At 40.0% G+C, this 22,318-nt stretch overlaps 1 protein-coding gene across 1 annotated transcript; it reads right to left on the reverse strand.

The window, feature by feature from the left end:
• Positions 1-1,612: 1,612 nt before the first annotated feature.
• On the reverse strand, positions 1,613-21,059 carry LOC146466758 (uncharacterized). Its single transcript, XM_085126908.1, has 14 exons — positions 21,037-21,059; positions 20,505-20,576; positions 20,307-20,378; positions 20,109-20,183; positions 15,182-15,253; positions 13,878-13,949; positions 9,005-9,139; positions 6,225-6,296; positions 5,702-5,773; positions 4,752-4,823; positions 4,256-4,327; positions 3,903-3,974; positions 3,071-3,142; positions 1,613-1,688 (listed from the first exon to the last, which is right to left on the reverse strand). The coding sequence occupies exons 1-14, from the start codon at positions 21,057-21,059 to the stop codon at positions 1,613-1,615; spliced, it is 1,029 nt and encodes a 342-aa protein (XP_084983034.1).
• Between the last annotated feature and the right edge of the window lie 1,259 nt (positions 21,060-22,318).

Below are 22,318 nucleotides of genomic sequence, written 5' to 3' on the forward strand. Positions count from 1 at the left end.
AAAGGAAACAGACGTTTGGTTTAAATTATTATATTCATAAGAAGAACATAACACTGAGGCTCAAATTACCACGTGACCACTTTGTGTGATAGGCGATCTCTTGATCATAGGAGTAGGTTGACATACTCTAAGGAAGAAAAACCATGGGTAGGGATGGAAAGCCATTTCCTTTCATTCCCTTTCCTTTCCTTTCCTTCCCTCCCTTTCCTTTTCTTCCCTTTCCTTTCCTTCCCTTCCCTTCTCTTCCTTTCCTTTCCTTCCTTTCCTTCCCTTCCCTCCCTTCTCTTCCTTTCCTTTCCTTCCTTTCCTTTCCTTCCTTTCCTTCCCTTCCCTCCCTTTCCTTTTCTTCCCTTCCCTTCCCTTCCCTTCCCTCCCTTCTCTTCCTTTCCTTTCCTTCCTTTCCTTCCCTTCCCTCCCTTCTCTTCCTTTCCTTTCCTTCCTTTCCTTCCCTTCCCTTTCCTTCTCTTCCTTTCCTTCCCTTCCCTCCCTTCTCTTCTTTTCCTTTCCTTCCTTTCCTTTCCTTTCCTTCTCTTCTCTTCCCTTCCCTTCCCTTCCCTTCTCTTTCCTTTCCTTTCCTTCTCTTCTCTTCCCTTCCCTTCCCTTCCCTTCTCTTCCTTTCCTTCCCTTCCCTTCCCTTCCCTTTCCTTTCCTTCCTTTCCTTCCCTTCCCTCCCCTCTCTTCTTTTCATTTTCTTCCTTTCCTTTCCTTTCATTCCCTTCTCTTCCTTTCGTTTCCTTTCCTTTCCTTCTCTTCTCTTCCCTTCCCTTCCCTTCCCTTCTCTTTCCTTTCCTTTCCTTCTCTTCTCTTCCCTTCCTTTCCCTCCCTTTCCTTTCCTTCCCTGTCCTTCCCTTCCCTTTTCTTCTCTTCGTTTCCTTCCCTTCGCTCCCTTCTCTTCTTTTCCTTTCCTTCCTTTCCTTTCCTTCCCTTCCCTCCCTTCTCTTCTTTTCCTTTCCTTCCTTTCCTTTCCTTCCCTTCCCTTCTCTCCCTTTCGTTTCCTTTCCTTTCCTTGCTTTTCCTTTCCTTTCTTTTCCCGGTGAGTATATATATCTGCCTGCACATCAGAAAAACTAGTCTTTCAGCGCACGCTAAACTGCTCTATTGTCCACTCCGGTAATTTAAAGTTTAAAAACTAACTGTTTAGTGTTTAGTCGGAGGGAAGTTGGGAGGAATGTTTGGTTTATCAACAACGATGATAGTTGGATTCGCTCTGGCGAAGGGCTAACTTCAGCACTCGAATAATAATAATACTAACAATAATAATAATAATAATAATAATAATAATAATAATAATAATAATAATAATAATAATAATAATAGTAACAACTTTAATTGAGTCTCAAATCTTAAAAGCCGAACACAAGTTCCCTATTACATCTTTAAAACGATTAGTTTACCTTAAGTCATCAACTCTGTTTATAAAACCAAACATTATTTAGTCAAAAAATGTATGTATCATATCAATTAGGGGTGTAAAGACTGAAATCTGCCTAAAATTCTACCAAGATATTCAATATTTTGCTCTATACTCTAAGCATCGTTTCAATTATCCAAGCATTCAGACTGAATGCTTGTTTAAAATATTTCAGTAATTAAGGAACTATGGACTATGTACTCACATGGAAATAAGACCCCTCAGTCCCTTGAAAAGCTGTTTGGGTAGTTCCTTAATACGGTTTTCCGACAGATACCTTAAAGAACAGAACAAACGTAAGGATATTTATAACCAAGAACTCGACATGCGGTTCCACATGCCACCGTGTCATCACTTGACAGAAATCACGAGGCACGGCTCTCCATTTCTTCTAACTTCGGAAATGGACACCAATGGTAAATTTAAGGTTGGTAGAAAACTAGCCAGTGATCCGTGGTGGTCTCTTCGATTATTCTAAGGTAGGGGATGGACATGACAGTTGTGCAAGGGTCACTACATATCAAGAAGCCGTATTTTTTTCTCTTTTCAGTGCCAAGGTAAACAAATTTGACTGCGATGCAACGTTTGCATGTTTGTAGCTTAGAGAAACACGAAAACAAAAAAACAAAACAAAACAAAACAAACAAACAAACAAACCAACCAAGGAACACGTTCTCGAAGTTACAATCAGTAGAAAGTGAGATCGTAGTTGAAGTATCGAAGTTTCCTCTCCATGGAGAACCAAGCATTCTCCCTTTTTTGCTGTCTTGTCATCATTGAACCGGCATCTCTTGCGTAGCCAAAAAATTCCTTGTATACTGTGTTCATTTTGAACCTCGTTCTTGAGGTTTGTCCTTTTTTCAAGTGGGTACCTCTTCCGCCCATGGCAGCAAAGTCGAAATTTCTTCCTTCCTTCAAATTCCATTCAATCTTAATTTCCCATTAAACTTCTTAATTTGAAGGTCCCAGGGAAGTTGGTTACTATTCGTAAAATGTAGGATGTATCCCATTCAAATGATTTAAAAATGGGGTTTTGAAGTTTGCAAAACGACTTGTAAACATTTTTTTGCCGGTTTACAGATTTCTTAACTTAATAACGCCTCCTGGGCAGTACGTGAATATCAATGACATTCCATCGCTAGAAATAGCACATTTTCGTATCTAAATAAAAGTAATCGTAATTCCAGTGTTCTAATAGGCATGTTTCATGATTTTTCCAGAGTCATCCTGTCACGGAATAGTTTTAAAAGAAATGCGACTTATTTTCAGCAAACAAGACCATTAAATGAGATCTTCACCATTGTTTATTGAATAAAAGTTCCTTGATTACCGTCACTTTTTTCTTTAAAAAAAGCCTTGACTCAGATATTTAAAACCTTTTGTTCCTCGCAAACGAGTACGGCGAGGCTCTATTTTCTATGTCTATTTTTGAGCATTTACATAAATGTATAGGTTAGTTCTTTGGGAGAAATTTAACCTCAATCCTAATGTGATTTATGTTTGAAATGATGCTCCTCAAAGAAAAACTCAACTTCCGTCCTGTCTAAAGGTCAATGTCAATCAATATTAGTAGGTCTACTGAAAGTTGCATTATGAAACTTAGATAAGTGTTACCGCAACTAACTTGAGTGTAGTATGGGCATAAACGGCATTACTTACAAATCATATAAATGCACCAAGCTTTTAAACTGATGACGATGAAGCTTCGATATGTTGTTTTTCTCCATTTGCCTGATATATTAACAGCACACATTAAAATAAAGCAAGTGAGTTGATGATCATGATGATGAGTAACAGGAGAGCTAAATTTGTGTTGTAAGTTACAAAGCCTTGAGAACGGCGTAACAAAGAAATAGTATTATCTTTTTATTGTTGAAATTATTATCCATGTTTCCTAGAAAAAAAAACATTGTGGAAATGTTGAGGGCAGGGAAAAAGTAGCAAAAAGTGAATATTCATACTTTTTTACCATCTAAATATTAAGGTCACCAAACTTCATATGCCTTTCCACACTTATCTGGAAAAAATTTTACATGACCCATCATTGTTCACGTAACTTCATTTTCCCATAGTTACAACCATTTTGACAAGCTCGTTTATCCAATGTTTATTTTCAAGGTTTTGGCCTCTTGTGAGGTTTTTTTGAATATAGCGTCCTAACTTTTCCTATTTTATACCAGGAAAATGGTTTTCGTGAATTGTCATTATTAGAAAGAATTTTAACCATTTTTTGAGAAATGGCAGATCCAAGATGTGACTTCTTTGTCTCATTATACGAACCCCTTAAGCAACAATTTGGGAGAAACTGTTTTCTCCGTTCGGGTTTCATTGCCATAGGTTTGATGCTTTTGAAGTTACAAGGGGTTGTGAAAATTATTTGAACCCCTCCCCCCTGCTAAAATAAGTTTGGCATCTGTTGGCTGCTGTCATGGTTCTTGTTTCTCATTTTAGAAACCTTTCTTTACATGAGCTAAGCATGAACCTTGCTTACAGTATCTTTAGCTTAGTCAGGTTTTTAAAGACGTCATGGGGGAGATCATCAAGTTTGTTGTCAGCCATCCACCTGCATAAGACATACATTTTAGGTTGAAAAATGCAACTTACGCCACAAATAAACACATTATTGAAAATCCCTTTGGCCCAAACACTCTGGAATAATATTGTTTCACGAGTGGCATAGGTTGTGTTTCTTTAACAGTGATCCTGGATGTTAGTGGTTAATGTGCCTCAATAACAAGACGAAGGAGAAGTTGTAACATCAAATTTAACATAGAAGTCTATTGACAAACAAAAATTGGAGTCTGATTTTTGTTGTATTCCACTCCGCAGATGGTTCTCACTTACAGCTGTGTCAGATTGACAAGGTTGCCAAAAATCCTGCGTGGCAAACGCTTGATATTGTTGTGAGATAAATCCCTGTTGAACCAGAAAACATATACAGTCAGGAATTTCGCGAAAATAATAGTCAGCTTTCGTCATTCCAATGTAATATATCAGCAGTGTTGAAAGAGTAGATTGTCAAATCAGATAAAATCAGCTAAATGAGTTGCACACCAGTACAGTTTCACAATTTCTTTAGAAATTGTTACCCCTCACCGTATTTATTAATTTCTTGCTATTCCTAATCACTAGGCTTAGCTTTGGACCAATCAAAATGCTTGTAGAGTGCAAGGAATTTCATGAACTACAAGCTATGTATTTCAGTTCATCTACATTAACTGCACGCCTGTAAAATGTTTCCTTTGGGAAAAAAGTTAAAAGTTGCAAGTTGATTGTAACTTTAGTTTTTATTGATTAAAAATAATTTGTTCAATACCGAGTAATATCTGTTGATACTCACAGTTCGTCCAAATTCTTGAGATCTGCAAACAGTCTAGCACGTAACACCTCGATATTGTTCTCGTGTAACCACCTATATTACACGGAAAAGAAAACATATTTGGTTGAGCCTAGGTTATCATTTGTGATGTTTACGTTGTTTGGACAGAACTAAATAGCCCCACAATAAACAGTGTAATTAACACCAGAAATCATTAAAAGAGTAAATACGGAACGGAAAGGCAGTCAAGTCAGCTATGATAAAGTAATATTTCTCTTCTTTGACAGAATCATTGTTGAATTTCATAGTTCTACGTTTAGCCTCTCTAGAACGGGGGTGGATTTTAATCGCACCGAGTTTGAACGTTCTTTTAATATTTGTGCAGACGGGATTAACCTTCATGACTTTTTCAGATATTTATCCAATTTATTTAATTCTGTCGCGATAAGGCACTTGTCCGAGAAAAAGATTCTGCAAAGCGAGAAACAGATTGAGTTTGCGTTTACGTCATTAACGTGATTAACAAGATTCCGAAACACCCTTACAATTACCGAATCTGCACTTGGTTGCATGGATTTTCTGGCTATGTAATAAAAGCTTATGAAGGATCGTAATGCTTGGATAAGAGATGAAAACAAACCCAGAAACATATCCTTGTTGTGAGAGATCTCGCTTTCCCTTCTAACGCACCCACTGAGAAAAAAGGTCAAATGTCATCCGCATGTTCATCACCTGCTGTATACAGCCCGGTTAACAGAGACAGTGTCACACAAATTTTGGGGCGAAAAAGAAGCCTGGTATGGATGAGGCATTTACATCTATCGGAAATTTACGGTATAGTCAAAAGATCGTTCCACATCCTTATGAACTAGTAAAGTTCTTGATCCAACAGTCACTTGGTTTCCCCCAAAATGCGTGCATGTCCATAACTACAGTTTCAAATTTTATGAAATTAAATCAAATTAACTCACAGTTCATCCAAAAGCCTCAAGCTTCGAAACAGAGTTTCATTGAGTAGCGTTAGGTTGTTGTTGTTCAATCGCCTGTACCGTTAAAGAAGAGATACAAGGTTACTGTTACTAAATAAATTGAATAAGGGTTGATTATCAACACATTCACTCAACTCTTTATTTCTAAATAGCTCTTCATATACAAGCAACAGAATAACAATGGAACCAAATCGAAATAGCGCGGAAATTTAAAATTTCCAGAGTAGTAATTAATGTAATTTTTAATGTGGGTCTGAGGGAGTTTTATTAGGTAAAAGGTGTTAATGATCAAAGGGAATTTTTAATATAATTAATCTTAATGGGCAGATTATTAGTTAATTGAGGGACAAAACAATGAACTATTTCGCTGCCAATCTTAAAAGAGTTGTTCAGCGGAGCAGAAACTGGTCTGATAATTGCTTGAAGATTTCGTTTACTGTAGACCTTGTCGCAAAAATCAAGGAAAGTGCTTGGTTGATAAGAAAAAGCCTGACATTTTACTTACAGACGGAGCAGCTTTGTGTTGTCGGCAAAGGTGTTTGGGGGTATGACTTGTAAATTGTTATATTGCAGATACCTACACCAATGAATAAATGAAACTGCTTCAAGAAATAAACGGCACTTTTATTGACCGCTTACACGTTGACTGGTCACATGACTTGGCAACCATGCATTTACACATACACGAAAAGGTGTGTGTGCTCGCGATTCTTGGAAAACAAAGCGTAACACATTTGACAACGCAGTTTGTAAAATCAGAGTCAAGCAGCTAGTAAAGTAAACAGCTGGCCATTACCTAATGCAAACACTCCTAAGTTGGCGATGGTTTTTACTTGCGTGTGGCTACGGGGCTATATGACTTTGCAAATTGAGTTTTGTGAAGGCATCAGTAGCGTATTCATATTTTTAATAACAAATCCATCGATCGACAGAAAAGTTCTCATTAATCTTATTATAAATATAATTTCAAGCCTACGCCCATACCAAATCACTTTCGAATGTGCACAAATTATCTGTTTAGTCGTTCACTCTACAGGTGAATATCTTACCTGGGACGTTTCTATTGGCAATTTGCAATAGCACATTTGAAAATTTATTGTAGTTTGTGCACGCTCGAGGTCATAAATGCTAACAAAAACATATAAGACGAAGTTTTTCTGACTTCATAACCATTGCCTTTTATTAACTATGATCAATTTTGCCGCTAGGCTAATTAAAATTATACAATGAACAGTAAAATCCCCGCTTTGATTGGTGCAGCGGAGTTTTTCGAATGTGGACTACGAATGACGTCATTGAGTGGTGTGACCGGCGCACGTGATCAGAATCTTCAGTCTAGCCTGGTCAACAAAGTTTTGGAAAAAAATGTTTTTACGATGTTTTGGCAAGTAGCGAGCAAGTATAGGCAAATTTTTGCAGAAAAGTAAAACTTTCCGATGTAAAAATCCGACAACGATCGTTGCAAGTGACTTCAACCAGGTTAAAAGCTAGAACTTTATTGTGAAGTGAAAATGAAGGAAAAATTGTCCAAATATGTCGGCGGTGGAAATCGCATTTATGTGACGGACACTCTGTAATTATTTGAGGTCAGAAATTCCTTCTGGAAAAATGGCTAGTTTTGAAAATATTGTTTGTAAAATTCCTTTGGATTATACCCTTATGAGGATCAAAACTATGTGTGTGTGTGTGAGGGTGTGTGGGTGCACTAGTCTAGAAGTTTACTTGAAAGTTTTTGAGTCGGCCTAGTCAATGTGGTGCTCGCTCAGGAAATGGTCTTGTTCATTGCATAAAACAAAAAGATTTCATCTGTCGTGGGTCTGTACTCTGATAACGCACAGAGGGCGTCAAAACTTGGTCAGAACATCAGTCACGCTACCAGCCCCATGAGAGTAGCGTACTTTTATGTTCTTACCACGTTTTGACGCCATCTGTGCGTTATCGAAGTACAGACGTACGGTAAATTAAAATTTATTTGTCAAAAACCAATCATCCAATCTTACATTGCGCTAAATGTGGCTAAATGTAATTTAGGCAAGGTTAAAGTCAGTTCAATGCAGGTCAGCGGTCGCTTCTTGTCACAGCTAAGAGGCGACCTTTGTATTCTCTGTTGGGGGCGCCCCATGGTTTGCATCGCATTTGCTTGCTTGCTGGCCTGCGAGATAGTTCATTTTGCCTGCCTTATTGTCAAGCTCCTTTTTGGTCAAGCCTTTTCGTTGTCATGTGTTTTCTCGTCAGATGAAAAATAGCCGTTCAGTCGATCTTTTTAGCGATCCGTCGCTTGTTCCTGTGTCTTCAGGCGCTGAGGCCTCTTCTGATCTACTGTCGTTTCTTTGGCGGCCCCAACCAGTTCACCGACAGCTCTATCTTTTCCTGCGGCGAATCTGCCTGACCCAGCCTTCATCGGCGCTGTTGTCGATGCAGTAAAAGTTTCGTTGGCTGCTGACAAAACCTCTGCTTTGTCTGATGTCGCTACCGCGCCGGTTTAGATGCCTGAACCTTCAATTTCGTCGCCGTGGCGTGTTTTGGGGGGTGTTCCCTCTCAACAGATGGACTTGGGCGCTCGCTCGCACAGCGACTTTCCTTGCGTCGGTTGTTGGTTTTCTTTCGTCCCAATCAGCCTCGTGTCCTCCAGCGTCCCAAGGTAGGAATAATTTTATTGTACCTTCCTTTGTTTCTACCTTCGTGGCCCAGCGCTCTGCCGATACAATCTCAGTAATTTCTCTCAATTCGCCGGTCCAGGCTACGATTCCTTGTAATGTTAGCGTCGCATACTCTACTAGCTTGCCGTCTGATCCTCTTCTTTAACAGCTTTTTGTCGTTGGTTCTGGCTTTTTTCCGGTCCCGAAAGACTGTTAATCAGATCGTCAATAATACATTTGTCCATCTGAGCGACTTGCTTTCGGCAAACATTGTACACACCAAGCCGGAGTCGCAGGTCCTGTTGGATGGGCGTTTGGTCTTCACTTCATCCACAGAAAAAAAAAAAAAATCGTCGTCGGTTTGAGGACATCGGCTCGTGGTGTGAGGCTTTCGCTATTTTTACGCTCATTCTTACTTTATACTTTCCTCACAGCTAGAAGGATTTGACCAACTACAAATTGCTTATTTTCCGCGCGTACCGTCAGTTCAGTGGGCGCGTGTGGCTGGCGTACGATAAAGCTTTCCGCAAGCAAGTAGCGGCAGCGAGGATCGGCGATTGGTCGACTCTGAACGTACAGCTATATAATTTCTGTGCTGCTGGGGCGTCGGCATGTGGCGGACTCGACAGTTCTTTTAACGACTTGCCTGAACCTTCCGGAGCGGCTTCTTCGTATGCAGGACGTGGAACAGAGGTCGTTCTTCCGCCCAATGAATGTCTTGTCGCTTTGCTCATCGTTGCAGCCATTGTCATGGTCCTCATCGAGCTCGTGCCAGTTCTTCCTATGCGGATAATGCGTCCAAACAGGATCGGAAACGCAGGTCTGCTTCGCTGTCTTCAAGTTCGTCCAGCTCTCGTTCTAAACGCCTTTGATGGACTCCCTCTCCCTTTTGTTTAATTGTTAAACATTACATGTTGTAATGATTGTAAATCTTGTTCTTGGCTGTGGTTGCATTTCTAGTTTTGGTTTCCATTTTGCGTGTTGTTTCTTGTTACTCGACTCTGTCAAAAACAAACTGATGGCAAATCAGTGTTTACGTAGTATAATAATTGTCTTGGTAGATGTGAACATTATAGCTTACTTGTTATTCTCGTGTATTAAAGCTTTTTAAATTCTCTTGTCATTTTTGAGCGGTTTATTAGTGCCTTTTTCCCCCCTCTCTCTCTCTCAGCTAGTTCTGCATTTCCGCCAGACTCTTCAGTTAGCCCGTTGAACGTGGATGAAGTTTGCAGAGAATTGGCTTCCCATCCTGACCATCAGAAGGTTGCCTTTGTTATTTAGGACATCCGCTACGGTGTTAAGCTGGGGTTTCAGTCCACCCACAGGCTTAGACGTGCCAAAAAGAATAACCCTTCCGCATTCCAACATGCAAAGGTGGTTGACGAGTATTTGGCCAACGAGGTAGCCTTAGGCAAGGTTGCTAGCCCTTCCACATCCCCACCAATACCCCGTTTGCACGTTAGCAGTTTTAGCGTTATTCCCAAGAAAGGGCAGCCTGGCAAGTGGCAGCTGATAGTTGACTTGTCGTCTCTCGGTGGGGCTAGCGTAAACGATGGAATTGACCCCCAACTTTTCACCCGTCAGTACATTACGGTTGATCAGAACATTCGTTTGGTTGCGAGCTATGGCCCTGAGAGACTCTTATGGCGAAGTTTGATGTTGAAGCTGCATACCGCAACATCGCAATTCATCCAGACGGACGTTTCTTGCTTGGCATGAAGTGGAGGGGTCAATTTCATGTGGATCTCGCCCTCCCCTTTGGTATGCGCTCAGCGCCCTTCATTTTCAACTCAGTGGCAGACATGGTCCAGTGGATTCTCCTGAACTCCCACCGTGTTTCGGATTTATTACACTATTTGGATGACTCCATCACTGCGGGGCCCCCGCAGTCTCCTCTATGTGCCAAAAACCTTAGGGTGGGTATTGCAGTATGCAAGAGGTTAGGTCTGCCTCTTCATCCCAACAAATGCATAGGTCCTGCCACTTCTTTAAAAGTCCTGGGCATTGAACTGGATTCTATTCAGCAAATAGCTCGTCTTCCTGACGATAAGTACTTGCGTTGAAGGAGCTGGTACCTTCTTGGCTCCCAAACCCCTGGTGCAATAGGCAGGAGTTAGAGGCGCTCACTGGTCACCCTCAGAACGCTGCTAAAGGGGTCTTGCCCAGAAGACCATTTCTTCACAGGATGATTGATCTGCTGTGTTGCTTTCGCAATAAGAAACACCCAATATCAACCCAACAGGGAGTTTCATTTGGAACTTCAGTGGTGGCAGCTGTTCCTGTCCTCGCGTAATGAGGTTGAGTTTTGGCTGTTCCCTGGCATGACTGAAACGTCGGACCTCGAAGTCACATCTGATGCGACTGGTATCTTAGGCTATGGTGCCCACTTTCGGGGTAAGTGGTTTTACGGCTCTTGGGCTCCAACTCAGGCACATCAATCCATTGTCTAGAAAGAGCTGTTTCCCGTGGTAGTCGCCGCCCATTTGTGGGGCTGCCATTGGTCCAAGAAACATGTGCTCTCTCGCTCCGACAACGAGGCTGTGGTTGCCAATCCGTCAGCTAGAACGTCGGAGTGCTCCTTGTTAATGCATCGTCTTCGTGACCTGCTTTTATCGGCAGCACGCTCGGGTTTCTCGTTCAGTGCTGCCCATGTTTCAGGTGTTGATAACAAAGTTGCTGATGCAGTATCTCGTTTTCGTTTGCAGGGATTTCGGCGTCTGGCTCCAGAGGCTCAGGCAGCTGCATGCACAGTACCTAAGTTTAATTTCTCCTTGCTAGAGGATCGGTACCTTTTCTTTCTTGCACACGGGTCGGCGCAGTCTACGCGCCAGTCTTACGCGTCTGGTCAGCGGAGATTAATCAAAGTTTGTCGTTAGGCAGGGAAACTACACATTGATGGCTCGCCGTGTCCGGTCGAGGAATGGACGCTGTGCTTGTTTGTTTCCTTTCTTGCTGATTCCATTCAACATGCCCCTATCAAAGTCTATCTATCAGCTATCCATTCCCTTCACGTTGAACAGGGTTTTCCTGGCCCAATGCTCAACTGCATACGCCTGCAACGAGTTATGAAAGGAATTAAGCACTTTAAGGGCTCCCCTGTTTCTTCGCGCTTGCCTATTATTGATAGCATCACGACCGTCATCCGACAAGCCTTGAATGTCACCTCACCCAATCACTGCGTGTTCTGGGAAGCCTGTACCTTGTGTTACTTTGGCTTCCTACGCTCCGCTGAATTTACTGTTCCCAACTTACCCAGCTTCTCTTCAACTATCCACTTGTCAGTTGCTGACATAGCTGTAGACTCTAGCCTTGCCCCATCTTGCTTGCGTGTCAGGATCAAAGCATCCAAGGAGATCCCTTTCGCAAGGATTGTTTCATATACATTGGTCGTGGAAACCTACCTTTGTGTGCCGTTCATGCGATGCTGGCTTATCTTTGTTACCTCCAAAGCGAATCCCCTGGCCCATTGTTCCTCCTGCAGAATGGACAACCGCTGTCTCGTGCTACTCTGCTACTACAGACAATGTCTGCTGTGGGTTTCCAGGTAACTTCTCCAGTCACAGCTTTCGCATTGGTGCCGCTTCAGTGGCAGCTCGGAATGGTGTTCCAGATCATCTTATCCAGGTTCTTGGGCGTTGGACCAGCAACGCCTACCAGCTTTATATCAGGACTCCATTTGAATATCTAGCTGGCTTGTCCCATTCTCTAGCTTGAGTTAATTGGCCCATGCGTCGCTCAACTTTTTGCCTCCTACTTATAATTTTTGAGGGTTCGCCAAGCGCCATCGATTGCTGTTCATTTAACTGGCTCTCATTTAACTTTCGTCGCACGAAGTGTCTTGCATGCCAGTGCTCCTTGGCTTGGGCCTGTATGAGTACCATTCGCTGTGCCTTTCTGGCAATTCTGTGGGCTTTCTATTCACTAGCGTTTAAGTGGGTGGTGCTTAAGGTTGTTGGAGTCGGAGGTCCTTTGCTTCCCCCTCCCTCCTGTGTCGCGGGCCCCTCATTGTTCAAGCACTTAGTGGTGGCCACTCGCTGAGTTGCCATGGATACCTCCTTCCTGGTCCTGATTGCTGCCTGGCTTCACGAACCTTCTAGGCACCAGCTCCCTAGCTCATATATTGCTGATGAGTTTAAATATAATTTAGGCAACGTTAAATTCAGCTCGATGTCAGTCAGCGGTCGCCTCTTGTCACGGCTCAGGGAGACCTTTGTATTCTCTACTGGGGGGCGCCCCATGGATCGCATCGCATTTGCTTGCTTGCTGGCCTGCGAGATAAGTCATTTTGCCTGCCTTATTCAAGCCACCCCCCCCCCCCCTCTCCCTTTGGTAAGTATCGGGTCTGGTAAATATTCCCGTGATTGGGTTCAGTGTGACGGTGCCGTTGGTGGTGGCCACTCGCACGGTTGCCATAGTTACCTCCTTCCCCTTGCCTGATTGCTGCCTAGCTCATCTATTGTTTAATCTAAAAAACATCTAATTTATTCATCAAAACCTGTTCAATGATACAATGTTTTGGTGTGCAAACTGTTACAAAAAGTTATTTACTTACAAATACGTTAAATTCTCCAAGCCACGGAAAACACTTTCGTTCAGCTGGGACAAATTGTTGTCGTTAAGAAGACTAGAGTTCATGTAAATAAAAAACATATCAGGCATACTGGCCGGTTGAATTTAAAGTGAAAACGCATTTTACCGATCTTGGTAAATAATAATAATAATAATAATAATAATAATAATAATAATAATAATAATAATAATAATAATAATAATAATAATAATAATAATAATAATAATAATTGATATTGCCGATCATTATTTTTTTGTTTCAAGAGCCTTTCTTCCTCGTGTGCTTTTGCTTTTCTTAAAAACTGGTTACGATGTGAACCTCCTGATGTGTTTATTAATTGCTTATGCACACTTTCAAATTATCATCCTAAAAAAACACCCTCATTATCTCCATCCCTGTCATAGCTACATCTTGGCAAGTTCCAACGAATTCCAGGTGTTATGTTTAGTCATATAACCAGGCGTAAATCAAGCGAAAATAAGGGGTCTGTTGAGTCTGTCTATTCTTATTAGCTTTAGAAGATGAGATTTCTACCCAACACCACATTTACTCAGATGATTAAAATTGATTACCTTTTAAGATTGCTCTATCAAAAAAGAATTTGATGTCAAGTCTTTTGAAAAGACAGGAATTCAACTTTTTTAAGTAAGATAAAGCCATTATGGAAATAGTTAAATTAAACAGACAAAAAAACAACAACAACAAAAATAAACAAATAAACAAACAAAAGAGGCAAAACATGTTTCAACCTGCTTGCAGCATAAAAAGGGCTCATGATAATACTGTGAATGCTCATTCTTGACTTTGCAATCTCAAACAATTGTATGAATGACTCTTTCTCACAGTCTTAATGCTTCAACATTATTAGACCTTGAGAAAAGAGTTATTCATACAAGGCTCGTAATGCTTGTAAAAAAGGTAAGTCTGTTCATCGTAATTGTTGACTTACATGGTCTCCAGCTCAGGATTGTTGTCAAATATTCCTGATGGCAACTCTTGTAGCTCGTTGTTTTCTAGCCACCTAGAAAAATCAATGAAAACCAAAAGATGTAAACTACAAATAAAACTATTGAAGGCAAGTTGATTAGATGTATTCTTCTAGGAAAATTTTCTTCTGGATCTCAAGAACAAAAACGCCAGAATAAAAAAAACCAAAATTAAACAATAATCAATTTCTCCTTCATCTGCGCTATTGGACAGCCTTTCTTTCTTTCTTTCTTTCTTTCTTTCTTTCTTTCTTTCTTTCTTTCTTTCTTTCTTTCTTACTTTCTTTCGTTCGTTCGTTCGTTCTTTCTTTCTTTCTTTCTTTCTTGCTTGCTTGCTTGCTTTCTTTCTTTCTTTCGTTCTTTCTTTCTTTCTTTCTTTCTTTCTTTCTTTCTTTCTTTCTTTCTTTCTTTCTTTCGTTCTTTCTTTCTTTCTTTCTTTCTTTCTTTCTTTCTGTCTGTCTGTCTGTCTGTCTGTCTGTCTGTCTGTCTGTCTGTCTGTCTGTCTGTCTGTCTGTCTTTCTTTCTTTCTTTCTTTCTTTCTTTCTTTCTTTCTTTCTTTCTTTCTTTCTTTCTTTCTTCCTAGTCACCCCGTATTTTCCAGGCCTCAGTTGTTCAAAGGGCGGATAATTTTAACCACCGGGTAGTTCGCTATCCGACAGATAAAATGTGGGCACGATTTTCACGATAGTCCTATAGTTTGTGAATAGAGTTGAAGCATTTGTCAAATTTAAGAATGGGATTGTGTGGAAAAGTTGCCAAAAGCATTGGTTGGAGTACATTTGCTCCTCTGGATAGCGACTTATTCAGTGGATAAAGTTATCCGCTCTTTGAACAACTGGGGCCTGGCCCCAGATAATTATTTTTATCAAGTCACCTTTGACTTGTTTCATGTGTACGAACACAATGATGTTATTAGTTAAAAGCAATGACAACTTTAAATATCCATTAGCACTGTCATCAGATAATTAGACCAATATACTTCTGTTTTCTGCTTATGTTACATGTTACAAACACTTGTACTCAAACAGTACCAAGACTATGTGTTTGACCTGGGTTTGAATACACTCAACGCAAACTGTTTATTATGTAAGAGAAAATTGACACTTTACGTGCCAAAACACATGGCACAAAGATTACACTGTCACAAAAGCAATGGCTGTATTGACGTGTTGCAGATATATAAATAACAGTCGCATTAAACAGTCTGAATTATCTGAATTTCACTGCTGTAGGTGATTGCCACAGTAAAAACAATAAGTTAACTTACAAAGTTTTCAGCCGGGTATTCTTATCAAAAACGCCTGACGACAAGTTCTTCAGCTCGTTATTCGACAAAAATCTATCAACAAACAATCATAATTAATGTTATTTCTTAGTTAACTAATTAATGTTGTACACACATCCCCTGCATTTTTATCTCAAGTAGACAAAGCCTTGACGGCCATCACCATGGTTTATTTCATTACAATTTTTCAATGGGATGCGGTTCATGAGTACTCTTCAGGCTTACGCGACAAGACCGAAAGGTCTTATGGGTAGCTGTAACATGTTGTAAGTTGTCTGTAAATTTACGGTTAGTAGTACGAAAGGGTTGGAGAAATACCTAAAACCTTTTCCCTTGGGATTCATTTTTTTTGGAGGGATGAGCCATAGATGGGTTTCGTCAAGGGTAAAATAAAAAACCCATATCACTTTGCGGTTTTGTAGCCTAGGCTTTAAAGGTTAACGGATAGACCATTTCCGATGTATTAAAATTCTAGCTTGGCTACGAGGCTTGGGGTAATGAAACAACAGAAATTACATTGAGGTTCGGAATAATTAATTTCTTTTGTTTTATTCCCCCAAGCCTCGTAGGCAAGTTAGAATCTTAGTATACCAGAAATGGTATATTAAAGAGCCGTATGAAAAATTAACCTTATTTCCGGCTAAAGAAAGGCCATTTCGTAAACTGTTCATCGATGGTTGTTCAAAAAGTTATATAGAATGCAAATTGAGATTTAACGTCTACTGTTATCGATGTTTACTATCTTGTTCAAAAGCGTTAAGGTATCAGCCACCCTGCAGGACCGTCCGCGCGTGGATCGCTGCCATATTTGAGGTTTCAACGTTTTCAAATAGATATGCTTGAGAGCCTTCTTTAAAAAAAAATCAGAAGAAAATGTTATTTCTGTCGAAAGATATCGGGGGTAAAAGATTTGTTCTCGTTAATTATCTTAATTGATCGTTGACAAGATCTGTCATTGAACTAGTAACGTGATACAGAGTGCGTGCTTCGAATGACACAACACGTGCGAATTGTCTTCGTGTTGTTTATAGCCTTTACCTCGGTATTTAGCGTTTGTTTCGGTGAAAATGCCGCCAAAAAAAAAAAAAGAAAAGATCGTGTCCGTTTTCCTCATCGAAACCGAGAGCGAAAAAGAAATCGAAGAGCGAGTTTGACAAAGAATGGGCTGCAAAATTAGCAGAGAGCGACAAAGGCTCATTTTATCGGCAAGAGAAGTGGCTGGAGGAGTTGGATATTCAGAAAAGCGAAAATGCTACAGTTGCTGAGAGTGCAAGCCGCTCCAAAATTTAGCTTGAAGAACCAGAAGAAGAAAGCCAATTAAGCTCATCGACCCCATCTGCTGATGGAACGTGGAAAACAATAAGCGGTCGAGCTATCGTATCGAGTGAAATTCTCCTTCAGAAACGGGACGAGTCTGTATCTTGTCGATTTTGCCAGGGAAGTGTCCAAGTCGTGGAAAATGTAGCGACTAAGCATGGACTTGGTTCTACCTGGAGAATCCAGTGCGAGAATGAAAGCTGTCCGTCACACAAGACAAATTCTGTTTTTAATTCTTCCGAGAAGAGCAGAGCGTTTAAAATAAACCGGGCCTCAGTTCTTGACCTTCGAGCAATCGGTGGTGGACATTCGGCGGCTTCGCTTTCGTTCGTGTTGATTTCGCACTGGTTTTCGGCATCTTTACCAACTTAGCCAACCTTTCAAGAAATAAACACAATATATTTTTATTGTTACATGAAAAGCGTATTGCTGTTTGTAAATTAAACGATTACTATGCATGTACATTCACCAACCTCAACAAAAATTTTGTCCACACGCAGTGTAATTGAACTGACTGGAAGCAAAATAGTTATTTCCCGCTGCTTGCCGCGAAAGTTTGTTCCTGTTGCATGTTACCTGTCAAAGTCCTATTGTTAGAGAAAATTGAGCCCTCTCTGATATCAATCAGAATAAACATTTAGGTGTTATAATCTCATTCCAGGTAGGATGCCGCCAAAAATGTATCTTCTATTTTATCTCCGAACGCAAATTTTGCCGATCGACTCGTACGTTTTGAACTCCAAGTCGGCAGCCTTTCAATCAATTTGGCTCAAATTTGGCCAGAGTGATGCCATATATCTCTTCTACAAAACTGTGTCTGCGAATTTTAATACTCCTTTTGATTTTAAAGCTAGAGCCTTTTTTCCACAGGGAGTGTTGACTAATTGCCTCCCCCAACTTCATTTGCTAATAAAAGAGAAACAAACGCACTTGTCAAAAATCTGAGACACGGTTTTTTAGTGGAACGTGTTGAGAAGCGAATGCGGTGTTAATTGTTTTCTTCCGTTTATTTCCGGCGGGAGTGGAACATGATTTATAGAGACGTGTACTTTTACACAAAGCGTTCCAATTTCGAAACACATTTCAGTAAATAGTTTTTGTTAGTTCAAATCCATAATCTGGAATTATTAAGCTTTTAAAAAATATATGGTTTATAGGGGTTTTTATAAAAACAACTAACGCTACAGCGATCCGCGCGTGGACGGTCCTGAAGGGTGGCTGATACCTTAAGTATCTGAAATAGACATAGCGAAAGATAGATCAACTGAAAGATATTTGGTCCTGATGGAAACGCGTCGGGGCTGTTTTCTCTATTATTCAATGGTTTCATTCGCGCGTTATGTTTTTGTTTTAGACGGCTCTAAAAATTAAAATTTGTTAGAACACCATTTAGATCACACGTTTTCTCCTTACTAAGGTCAACGTTACTTGATTTTAACATTGAGTGATCCATTTTCCCGTAACATAGTCGAGTTGTGATTTTAACACACACAAAAGGTTGTTAACGTTTGAAAAAATAACAAATTCTTAAGGTGAGAATGTATAGCAATTAATCTGGTCTTAAAAGGCTGTTTAACAAGTTTGCTGCTGATATTGCATCAGACATTACATCTTGTTTATCTCCCTACTGTGTTAACCCTTTAAATTACTTATCAGCGCTAAATTATTGGTCTTCTTGGGAAAAAACTGCTGGTTTTCAAGGAAGCCTTCAAGGACACTATGGCAATAATGAAAGCAGTAATATCAATGCTGCACAAAAGTGAGGTTAGTTTTGTACTTGTAATACACATGTAGTTCGAGTCGCGTAATTTGAATCATATGAAATTGCTATTACACAAACGCAAATTTCTGCGTAAGCCCTGGAAATTATTGACACATTGTCGGTATCAGTCGGCACGTCTCGAGAAAAGGATTTGATATACATGAATACTGACAAGCCCGAGGTGTCGGTTGTGGTCTTAGCCTAACAAAACAAACCGAGCTGATGAAATAAGTCTAATGTGAATTTACGTACAGTCCATATGTATAAATCTCTTTATCGTGAGATTCAGGATCTAGGTTTGTTGGCACCCATGATTCCCTGCCAAAAACAAATAAAAATGCAATTTGGTTATCCGTTTCATAAGTTTTTACTCTTCATTAATGACATGGACCCAAGCTGCTAAGAACCTATAACATACTCTGCTTTCACGCGACAAACTGTTTTCCATTTCTATTCTATACCAAATTTTTATTTTTTATTACTATTTATTTATTGTTGTTATTTAGTTTATTTGCCACACACAATTCAGTTACAATGATTAATAAATTACAATGATTACAATGGTTACAAATGATTACAAAGTTACAGTGATTAAACTACAAGAGAAAGAAAAAAAGTGACGAGGGAACCTAATAAAAACCATGGAGCTTGTAAAACTTAGGTTCCCTCCACAGAAATAAATGAGAATTTTACCGTGCTACCACAAAGACATGGAAACACAGCATTCAACCAATTAGTAGGGAGTTTAAGAAACGAGGACGGCAACTGATAACGAGAACGTCATTTAAAAATATAACTTCTCGTTTTTGTAACTCTTTCTTAATCATTAAAATTTGTTTAACTTGGAAAATGCTGGCGAACTCTCCAGGAACTAAATTAGTATGAACGACGTCAAAGTAAGGAAAAATAAAGAAGATTTTGCGTCATACGCTCCCGTTCTCGAGAAAACCTAAAATTTGTTCATTTCACGTTGTTGTTTTGCAGAGGACGGTCAAGAAATCTACCAAAATGTAAAACGCACGTGCAGCGCGATTGTTTTCGCTTATTAAGCCCATTGTTTTGTGGCGTTCCCGTTGCCAGCGCCGTCCTCGTTTCTCAAACTTCCTAGTGAGTGACGACGGCAACACCAGCGAAAACGACACCTGAAAAATGTAACTTTTCATTTGCGCTACTTCGCGATTATTTCAACTCGTTCAAATTCTACCCACTGAGAACCAAATTGGTAGGAGTGGCGTTCAGGTTAAGAAAGAAAATGAAAAATTTACCGTCGTGTACTCCCGTTCTCCACAGAACCTTGAATTTTTGCAGTGATTTCGATTTTCGCCGATCGCCGCGACCGGCGTATAAAATTGCCTATATCTGGCATGTCAGATATCGGCGATTAAATTCGCCGACATTTGCCAAGTGTGCCTGTTCTCGCGATTTTCTTTTCTCATCGCTGCGAATCGCCAGTAAATTCAACCAATCCGGTTAGGCGATTTCATCACATGACTTAATTCTCAAAACGCTCAATGGAGCCCAGGAACAAGGTTGAAGTGCCACAACGCCGCGATCGGCGAAAAAAATTGCCAGGTGTGTCCGCATCAATCGGTGGGGAAACACGCTTGCGATTTTCGCTGGCGATCCTATTCGACGCAAACGGCGCATAAAATCGCCACGCGTGCCGTTGGCTTTAAGCTCCCTAGATTAAAAAAGAGGCGGCTGACCAGCGGTTTGTGCTGAAACAAGATTTTGGACACTTTTTAGAGACGTATGAAAAATAAGGGTTCAGCTTGGCTTCCAAAATCCAGAGGTTTTCTTGTTATTTATCGAAGAAAAAGGTTTACTCACGACTCCAGTCCCAGCCGAGTATTGTTATCAAAAACTCCTGGGGGCAAGACCTTCAGCTGGTTGTTATTCAGATTTCTGTCAAGATGTAAGTTTAAATTGAAGGAAACTTTCAGATTACGTGTCATTTTTATGGAATATAAGACTATATAATATAAAAGGATAACATTCTGTCTGTTTTATGGCAAAAGTTGTACTTACAAACGTCCCAGTTGAGACAGTTGATCAAACACCCCTGCAGGTAAGTCTTCTAGTTCGTTGTTATCTAAGTTCCTGGTAGGATTAAAAATAGTCACTACATACATTGAAGCGCAACTGGCAGTTTACTTGTTAATACAACTACGTAGTTAACGTAACCTCATTACTCAACATTCCTTTACGATAAAGAACTCTACTTACAGCCAACTCAGATTAGTATTGGAGTCAAAAACTCCTTCATTCAAGCTGTTCAACTGATTGTTGTCCAACAAACTGGGAAGAAACAATATCAATGACTTGGTAACTAGCCGTCAACTTACGGTTGTTGTATTAAATAATAGTTTATAGCCCACAACAAAAAACAAGCATGTATGATACGAGTCGGAATATATTTTTCTTTGTTTTTTTTTTGTACAAGTCAGGAAAACAACTTACAGACTTTGCAGCAGAGTGTTATTATTGAAGACTCCTGGAGGCAAGTTCCTCAACAGGTTGTTATATAGAGATCTATCAAAAATAAGAAAAAAGAACTTGTTACTATCAGTCTACTCATTAATGTTATTGGATAATTATATATTAGGCACCAGAAGCAACAGAATTGCGTGATTATAGGTGGAATCATTCTTTTGTAGATAAAGAACAGTTTAACTTATCTGGCTAACAAATAAGTGTTGCCACGAAGCGATCTATTAAAAAAAAAAAATAACAGTGTAGCGCTGAAATTTGTTCTTACATTATTTTTCCATTAATCTGCATTGCTTAGTGTGCACTGTAAATTCCTGATTTATGGATACCAGTCATTGATTGTTTCAAAGAACTTGAAAACTGCACGACGACTTAAGGAATGAAATACTAAAGGAAATTTTAAACTTTTCAAACGCTACAAATCATTTTAGTTCACTCGATACTTAAGCACTTTTAAACTTGAAGTTGAAAGTTTAGTTAAATTAAGGAAAACCTATGCATTGAATTTGTAGCACTGATCAACCTCCGTGAATCTGTGAGGAGGGGGATTTGCTCTTTAATTTAAGGTGAGGATATGGATGTGCGTTTCCCACCTTGAAATCTTTAATCATACATATGCGGACCAATAGATTTGAATTTCCCTACCAATGTAATCTTGACTAAACCTGACCCCTAAATGGACAGCCATTGTTGTAATATTTTTTTTTCCAATTGTTAGGAAACACTTATCCTTGGCTGGTTTAATGAATCCGCCCCTGAGCCCTTAGTCGATAACACGCATATCCCTCGGGGCTGCACATGCATATATAACGTATATGAAAGCGTATCCACCGGGGCATAACTGTATTATGTTTAAATCCTTTAAAACGACACGTCTACTCAGTCGGACGTGAGCAGAAAGGGTTGAGCGGTGAGGGGTGGGGTGAGTAGGAGTTTTGGTGAAGGGTAGAGGATGTGGGAAACATATGTTTTCACACATTTTCTCTTTCTGACCCTGATGAGGTCCATTAGGCGAATGTTTTTTTTTTTTCCAAACAGGTGTCCCTACAGAAGAGTCCTTGCCTTGCTCTTAGGCATGACTTTTCTGATTAATCTTTGTTTCCTTCCCCAAAAATTGGCAATTTGCATTTTGCCATCGAGGTGTCTCATCTAGATTAGTTTACATCGCACCGTGTGGTAATATAGCCGCTTCCAAACACTATCTTCTATCTAATTTATTTAACCGAAGCAAATTTTTTGTTAAAAAAATTGAAGAGAAGAGACTTGGACTTCCACAGGAACAACGCACCTCTTTATGAAACTAGTGCAATAGCGCATATTTCGCCAGCAAATACATTTTTACTTATGCGAGGTATTAAGGAAATGACACTGGAGATGAGGCGCTACAGTATCGGAAGTGTGATTTGGCGCTCCGATAAAAATTCGTACGAAACGAACCTTTTTAATCTCTCTAGAACTCTCTTGCCTTATTATTTCGTCAAAACTTACAAAAGAGTAAAAAGATGTGAAAAACTCCATATAGAAATAAAGGAAAAGAAGCGAGGGAAGGT

Source organism: Pavona decussata, unplaced genomic scaffold (genome assembly GCF_977016875.1).
Source record: "Pavona decussata unplaced genomic scaffold, jaPavDecu1.1 SCAFFOLD_141, whole genome shotgun sequence".
NCBI lineage: Eukaryota > Metazoa > Cnidaria > Anthozoa > Scleractinia > Agariciidae > Pavona > Pavona decussata.

What these genes read in the sequence shown, in the direction of transcription:
- LOC146466758 (XM_085126908.1), bottom strand. Translation starts at nt 21,059, where the DNA reads ATGCAGATTAATGGAAAAATAAT. An exon ending in CTGTCTCAACTGGGACGTTT is followed by an intron (nt 20,184 to 20,306) that starts GTAAGTACAACT and finishes ACATCTTGACAG; the next exon opens with AAATCTGAATAACAACCAGC. An exon ending in AATCCTGAGCTGGAGACCAT is followed by an intron (nt 9,140 to 13,877) that starts GTAAGTCAACAA and finishes TTATCCGCATAG; the next exon opens with GAAGAACTGGCACGAGCTCG.